The 8,797-nt window shown below is 36.6% G+C and overlaps 1 protein-coding gene across 1 annotated transcript; it reads left to right on the forward strand.

Moving 5' to 3' along the window:
• The first annotated feature begins 649 nt into the window (after window positions 1-649).
• LOC135155629 (class A basic helix-loop-helix protein 15-like) lies at window positions 650-8,310 on the forward strand. Its single transcript, XM_064105271.1, has one exon. It carries the CDS (start codon window positions 861-863, stop codon window positions 1,548-1,550), a length of 690 nt encoding a protein of 229 aa, XP_063961341.1. The 5' UTR covers window positions 650-860; the 3' UTR covers window positions 1,551-8,310.
• The last annotated feature ends 487 nt before the right edge of the window (window positions 8,311-8,797 follow it).

Raw genomic sequence — 8,797 nt, forward strand, 5'->3', positions numbered from 1 at the left:
TGCACACCCAATGTATCGCATACTGTGTTTACTTAGTTTTCTCTGCAAAGTTCCAGTCGATGATTTAATACTCTATATGCATAATCCGTAATATATTCAGCATCGCATTCAGTTGTGTTTTTTTTTAAGTAGGCAAATGCAGCCTGGAAATGTACGCACATACGCCTGTGAGATACAGTGATATACATGATAAAGAATATAAATTATAAGTGAGCAGTATACCGGTAGAATTGGAAGGAAAAATCTCGTGTTCCTAATGAAGTTCAGAAGAAGGGAAAGGGGCATATCAAAGTATTTTAGGAGAATCCTAGAATGGGGAGGGATAAAATTTGACATAAGCTTGGTAACGAAAAACCATGTGAATCAGAATCTCGTGCAATGAGCTTTTGATTGTAAATGATTTTTAATTTTTAAAATTATTGATCGATTGACCATGTAATTACTTCCAGTTCCCGTAAACATTCACTTAAAACAATATAGTAAGTTTATCCACACAGTGTCATGTACAAAAGTGAAATGACAATCTAATTATCATCATTTATCTTCATTTGAACAGTTGGTACTTGTTAGACGATAATTGTTATACATCTTCTTTCATTATTACAAAATTGCTAATATATAATTTCTGCTTCTTTTCGTTTCAGATTTCGTCAACTTGAGAACATCATAGAGGATATTCACCGGATGGACTATTGCCGGATACACCAACACGCTTGATTACCGAATTATTTATGCCTGCTGTCTGGACCACAAAGCTCTGCTGACGGCTATCTGTTGAATTGCTTCTAGTCCCGATACACCTTAAAATCGTAAAACTCGGAATTTGCACTTGATTTGTTGGTGAAAAAAAAGATACATAGATGAAAGGGACGATGTCGTGGAGTCAGTTCGATATCGACGACCATTCGCCGCCGAACGTAGAAGCATGGTGCGCAGAATCGGCTGGGATACCAAGCAATAAAGCGAGCTCGAAAAAACGTAGAGGACAAAAGCGACAATTGAGTCGGACTAACTCTACAGAAGACGGATCAAACGATGGATCAGGGGAATGTGAATCCTCGACGGGGTCCCTCATGGAAGAATCTGGTGCAAAGCGGTCAAAAAGCGGTCGGAAAAGCGGTAGCGGAACACGGCGGCGGAAAGGAGTCAGCGCGCGTGAAAGGAACGTTCGTCGGTTAGAAAGCAACGAGCGAGAACGCATGCGCATGCACACACTTAACGATGCCTTCCAGAACTTGCGCAATATCATTCCGCACGTACGCGCGGAACGGAAACTGTCCAAAATCGAAACTCTTACTCTGGCCAAGAATTATATTTTAGCACTGTCTGATATGGTAGTTGGACTTAAAGCAGACCTCGATCGTTTATCAACAGAGCACGGAATCGACATAACCAGCGCGTTGCAAATCATCGGAGATAACAACAATGACATAGACTTTTTACTTGACGAGCAGCCAACTACAGAGGCAGCCAGTGCTGCGGCCGCCCAACTTCTTGGTACTGATGATCTTAATGACGAGCTCGAGGAACAACTAAAAGTAGAAATATGAAACTTTTTTAGTCCTTTCAATTACTGGATGTGGCACCTTGTGATATGTATTCTTGCGGAAAATGGTTTAAAAGAAAACACTAAGAAATAATTCACTCAGTCTGTTTCTCATATAACTTACAAAAAAAGAGCAAAACCAAATAGACCAAATAAGGCATCTAAGGTTTAAACAAGCGGGATCCCGTTTAAAACATTTAGTCAAGAAATCATATCTCCTTTGACGCAATCAAAAGAAGTGTTAATATCCGGTATGACAACCGAATATCAGTTAATCATCCCGTATTGATCTGAATTGCTCTTAAACTGGTTAGAGTCGGATGGAGCTAGTTCATAATCTGATTGGATTCAATGTTGTCTGTGCATAATAAGCAGTCAAATACGATGCACAAGACCTGGTTCTTGTAGGTTGTTAAAAAAGGACCGAATTTACTGGATGCGACATTTGAACACTTCTTCTCATTTATTATCAAAAACTTAATACTTTCGTTCCACACACCATGTGAAGACACACCATGTGAAGGAATATGTCACTGCCGTAATGGAGGAAAACAGCTTCAGATGGAAGGCTGGCAAACTTCAACCGGTACAGACCTCCGTTCAAAAGATCTGTTTTGCTAGGATACCCCATCCGACCGCACTAGTCTTTGGTCAAAATGTTATACATATAACACAGGAGTCGAATGTGAGCGATGCTGTCAACAGTTCCACCGGATAAAACTACCGGTGATGGCGTACTACTGCGTTAATAGCACGGTACATCAAATTGTGAAAACCTTGTCCCGCTGCAGGTTTCTCATTGGCACTTACACATTTTTATATTCATATATATGAAAAGCACGAGAATGGATATCAGCGGCTACAGACTCGATGTGAATCAAACGAAGGTCCCACTACGGTTTGTTTATCAAGTCATCTCAAGTGCAGAAGATGTCAGCTGGACTCGAGTCACGTCAAGACACATCTGTACATCAACTGTATTTTTACACGTTTTGACAATATTCTATGTGTGCACTCCAAAGATTTCGAAATATATTTTTCTGAAGATTTGACGACCGAACCTAAATCTTTACATGTATATCTTCGGGAGTTGTGTAATCCGGAAGTTTATATTGTTATGTGTACAAACTATTCTTGAGTGAGATGGACAGTGTTCCAAAAAGTTAGATAATAGTTCATTTATTGTTGAAGTGTACATAGATTGCATATTCTGTAATCGAATCTCACATGTACATACATACTCTTTATTCTTTTTTTGGACAATTTTCTCTGACAAGGTGTTTTCCTGAGACACCGAAGACTAATTGGGACCGAGGGACGTCATTACCATACCGATTTTTAAGTTAATGTTGTGTTTTCCTTTAATTTGAATGATACCTATATATGAGACACCAAGCTCAATCATCTTCTTCTATTTCGTTGTTCTTGTGATTCCTAGTCGCCATGGTAAAGCTGAATCACCATTACGAGCAATTAAAGATTATTTTGATCATCATCCCATTTTTTTCCTTCTTCATGAAAGCTATGCAGATATTAAGCGCAGTAAGTTTATTACCAGAATAGATGTTTTCGTCGGTAACTTGATTTTGCAATACTATCCGTGGAGAGTGGTGTGAAATATTTTTAATGTCACAAAATGCATAAGTCGTGTTCGAATGATTATTTGAGGAGCATAAACGCACACCTTTGGTGTTATACAAGTCCAATGCTTTTTACCTCATTAATATATTGTGTACCACAGTGAATAATTTTTACAACCACTAAACTCACATGTTGAAAACTTAGAGAAGGCACTCAGTAGAATGTATGTATCTAGCAACGCTCAGCGTGCGCAGTATTCGTTCTAGGCAAGACGTACCCGAAATGAGCTTTCAAAGCAATGACGACACAATATTTATTGATATGCACAAGACATTAAAATAAAATTGGGCATGGACCGTTTGAAATTGGCGAAGAGTAGTTTTGTTTACGAAACGCTCGCTTGGAAATTTAGTCCGAACATTACCAGGATAGGTGAATGATGAAGATGGATGTAGTTCGGGGTAGAATCGTGCATTGGTTTACGTTATAAGGATGGCCATATGAACAGGTCTAATGGATTCTATCCTTACAGAGGAAGGGGGAGGAGCAGAAGAATAGCTGGAAACGCTCGTCTAGGCGATGCAATCTTGAGAGCACCGTAAATGATAATAGCAAACCTGATCAATTCAAATTATGACGATATTTTTCCGTTCGAACGCCGGGATTGGATCCCATTTAGATGTTCATTTCGGATATTGGTATTGGCAAAGAGATTTAATGGCTCTGAACGGAAAATATTTTATCTCCACTATGAAATCCGTCGGAGGGAAATGACACTGCTTTATTTCGGTGCTGTTGATTTGATATTCATCTCTTATACTTAGTGACAAGGGAGGATGTAATTTACATTGCAATAGTCTGATCATGCGCCATTATTATAGTGAAACCACCTGCTGATATACAGATATTGGGTACGGATAATGATTACCAGTCGCCCTTCATACCATTTGAATTATGTAGTAAAATGTGAAACCCTTTAAAACATTTTTTAACCCAACATTTTATTAAAATTGAGAGTAACTGCCATGCAATCCCATTCCTTCCAACTGTCCTAGCTATCTGTATCATATTCACAATAAATATTCTTTTGAATTTGCACTATCTTGTTAACTGCTTAAATGCTTTTAACAATACTGACCTAATGATTTAAAAGTAAATTTTATATTTATTTTTCGGCTTTGCTACAATGAGCATGTTTTGGATAAAGTCTGTTAAGCGTACAAGAAGGGAGACATTGGCTAGGATCTCACGGAATTCAGCAATAATATCGGTGTTGTGTAATGATTCAGATTTTATACCGTCTGTTTCCCCTTCTTTTTTTGTAACAATATTATTGTCGATCCTCGCCACCGTGAAAAATCTATTCACATTCCACATACTTAACTACGAGCTTATTTTATTTCTAGACCATAAACCTCTTTTTCATGTTCTCTCTCTCTATCCATCCCTCCTTTTCCTAAATTTCACTTGATGTATTTGTGACAAACTATAATCAATCAATGAAACCCGTCCGTGTCACGTGACCGACCAGTATTAGTATTATACATCATATTTGATTAATGATACTGTATGAAAATGTTCATACTGAATTATGTTGAATTTAGATGGATGTGTAAAAGTTATCGTAGATTTTATCCAAGTAATAAATCTTAGAGGAGACAAAAAAGCCTCGTATTTTTTAAAATGAAACCCAATATGAAACATATTTTGTTGATCATGTCAAATCTTCAATTGCAAGTGTAGTTCGTTTGGATGCTTGCTTAGACATAATTAGACTAAGGTCTAGTGATGTAACAGAAATTCAGTTAATTGTGCGAGTATTACCGGATCGATATTTTATTTCAAAATATGTTTCAGAGGGTATCCAAATAACTCACGGTGACGAAGAACATGTTGCTTCTTTATGGAAGCAAAAATTTGTTATTCCCTGCCACTGACGTTGAGAAAATGTGATTTACGCGAAGAGGCTGGTTGAGCCAAATTACGCCTCCAAGTTATTAGAAGTCCGAAAGAACACGGTGGTAAGATTGAGGTATTGATTTCAGCTAATTATCACAAAGCTGTCAAGTAACACCAGATTAGAGCGAGGCATTGCCTAGAATCGGACGGCTATTTACGGATAAAGTTTCAACGGCTGAAAGAAAGCAGGCCCCGCGGAAACACATGTAGCTGGCTGTATCTTATTCTTTAATCGTTTTGAGGGCTTCGTCATTTTTACGACTACCCATCTGCCGATTCCCTTGGATGCAGCAAGCGTCCTATAACTATTTTCTCATTTGCAAAATGACGCCCCAATGCAGAAGGTTAGCGAAAAATAATTCTCATTTTGCTTGGAATCGAATGGGTATTATATTGGCACTCGAGGCCGTAAATTAGTTTTCGTTCAACCTCGCTAAAGGTGTATTGGAAAGAATATTCCTTCAAGTTGCAAGATTCATCGGGGGAAATAAGGTTTTGGGGGTAGGAGATGAAAAACTGTGGTTCAAATTACGGATTCCTTGACTATCATCTACGAATTTCTCTTTCCTGTTTAACAGTTTCGCACTAGATTCCACATTGCTCAAGTAGGTATACTTGTTTTGTCAAGTGATATTAGAAATGCATTTGTTTTAGCGTTGTCATTTTCTTCCATGTTTTGTGTCTTTGTTACAAGTTGCATTCTCTGAAAATCAGACTTACACGTCAAACTAATAACTCTATATTTTTGTTATGAACCTTATTGACGTTGCTGCCGCCAATCGTGTGAATTGCGTTGGCGCCTTCACCATTCTGTGATATTGTTAAAGAGAATATGGAATGATTCCGACTTCCATGACTTTGACATTTCAACTGTACATGCGCCCCATGGGTAAAGACGCTTTCATCCCAGACAGCAGATGTGTAAATGTGGCCAGAATGAGAACTATTCGACCTTTTGACAGAAGTGAGAAAAAGATCTCCCCCCGGAGGTTCATTTCTTATCTTTTTACTGCGTCCTCATGACCTTCTCTGTATTTCAATGAGGATGAGGCATACGTAGTAAGGAGAAGAAATGAATAATAATACGATGTTGTGGTGTAAAAATAGATATTTGTAAAGTTCATGTCTTGGTAAATTTGAAAACGAGACCGACATGTTGAAAGGTCATCGCAAAGGAGGAATTAATTTGTAGGTGTTGGTTGCGGCTGTTTTCTAAATCCGACGGTTTTGTTTTCCTTTGATTCTCCATAGGAAGGCAATTTATTGTATGTTATTCAACAAGCCACGGAATATCGATCATTATGTCACACTTGCAAAAGAAACCTAACGCAGATTGTAAAGCAGTCATAACATGGTGTGATATATATAGGCACCGTGGCAGAAAGGTTTAAAATCAATCACTATATAGCATTGGACAATCAAGACAAATTATGTATGTTCAAAATTTTTAAAGACATGCTGTCATCTACTCATAATAGTTTGATAACTTGATGTTTGTCATTGATCGCAACATTGTGTGACTGGTCTCTGGTTAGAATTTCAAAAAAGGTTATTCAATCACTGAGGAATCTGTGTATACGTTTTAAAATGGACCCAACATTATGGCCCGTATTCTGAAGTCTGGTTTGACTTAAACCTTAGTGTAAAGTTGTGGTTAAACTATGGAATGCCAAATGTGATATCAATTTATATAATTAGATGATCAATATATCATCACACTTTGCATTCAAATCGTAAAGAAAAATCTTGAAATGATAATTACAACAGACTTCTTCACCGTTAAACCATGGGAAGCATCATATTAAACGCATTGATTAAGCATTGAAGTTTAAACATTTTGTTTTTACACTCATAGCCTTCCATAATTTTAGACCAGACTTAGACCATGGTCTAATTTAAATCTGATATCAGAATATGGGCCTTTGTCTCTGTCTAACAATCCCGTTGTCATTGAACTAATTTCTTCTCGTAACACATAGCTACATCTAAAACGGAATTACACAAAGTAATCAGTATTTTGGATGCAATATCAACACCTTAACTCCATAGACTAGGATTTTGTAAGAAACCACAACGGATAAACACACATCTTATAATTAATTAAAACATGATTGTATCAGGGGTCTGATATACTTTATTCACTCCGCCAGAATTAAGGCTAATACGCCACACATTGAAAGTGTAATTTGCAGTATTTGGCTTTCTAAAAAAAATCAATTGATAGCACAAAAAGATAAACAATGATAGAGGAGTTTTACAATACTAAACACCAATAAATAGAAACTGAAAAGCTTCTTTTCATATACAAATAATAATTTTATTGTAAAGAAGAAAGTAACAATAATAAATGTACATTTTGAAATAAGCATAGTACAATTTTTTTATTATCAAGTACGCAAGTTATCTACGCTTCAATAGGCAGTTATCATGTTCCCGTGTGTTTATTAAAAAAAGGTTTTAGTGAAGGATGATGAACACATTTTGCTATAGAGGTTTAAAAGCGAGGTTTGGATATATTCTGGAGTTGTAAATTACCATTAAACGGGTCCAGCTAGTGATAATAATGCATAAAAACTGGAAATAGTATACGAGTTATAAACTTGACCTTGTAATAAACTGTTGTTGAACATCATAAAATAATGAGGACAATATAAGGATACCACTGCTTGAGTAGGAAAACTTTCGTATCGTTCTCAAATTATTAGAACGACATGGAAATGTAAGAGACCTTTGGCTGATGGTTTTCGCAACATAATAAACAAATTGTAATCACAGTTTTTGGTGAACAGCAGGTCATTAGCCGTGCACGAATTGTGTTTTTTTTTAATCACTGAGATGGACATGATTATTGATATATTATTTCAAAATGTGTTTTGATCCCATTTTAAGAATAACAGAGCGTTAAACCATGTTTGCAATCTGTCAAAGGTTCAAGATACCGACTTTGTAAATAAGCCTAACCTAGAAGTTGTACCACCTGGGTCTCGTAACACATAGGTAATTGATTAATCGTACGCTTGATTTTCACGATTGATTGTGTATTGTAGTCAATGGAATCAATCGTAGAAAAATGTTCTACGATCATTGCTAAGCTTTGTGTTACGGGCCCCTGGTCTACGAAGCGGTTCCTCGGACACCAGGCAAAGTGGCATAACATCTTCTTTCGATAAAACTAAATTATAGTCAATAATAAATAAATTGATTTCATATCCAATTGAAAAAAAGAAAGGTCACTTGCGAAAAATTGTTCTAGAGCTAATTAGGAATTGGCTTATTGTGAAGTGTCACTTTAGACAATGTTTCAAATTGTAGACGTTGGTAGCTTTCTTTGTGAGTATTAAGTTCGTCGAACCTTTAGAATTTCTTTCATATTCATCTGAGTATTCCAATTTCAAAGACATTCTCATTCGTTGTTATTGAAGCTGCACTACACGTATATCCATTGTCTCATTCATATGATGATTAGAGTATTGTTGTACATTCCACTTCTGTGTTTTTGTGAGATGTAATAACTTCTGTATCATGGGAAAAGGAGAAACTATCAAATCTATTCTATTTATCATCCAGTGAAGGAAGAAACATAAGAAAACGTGAATAAAAAATGAAATGCATTTTGAAATATAAAAAAACAATACATTGTGTTTATTTTCTGTTGTTTGCTGAAAAAATGGTGTGTGTGAGAGAGAAAAATAGATAGGGCAGGAGGAGGGG

Source organism: Lytechinus pictus, chromosome 10 (assembly GCF_037042905.1).
Source record: "Lytechinus pictus isolate F3 Inbred chromosome 10, Lp3.0, whole genome shotgun sequence".
NCBI lineage: Eukaryota > Metazoa > Echinodermata > Echinoidea > Temnopleuroida > Toxopneustidae > Lytechinus > Lytechinus pictus.

What these genes read in the sequence shown, in the direction of transcription:
- LOC135155629 (XM_064105271.1), top strand. Translation starts at nt 861, where the DNA reads ATGAAAGGGACGATGTCGTGGAGTCAGTTCGATATCGACGACCATTCG.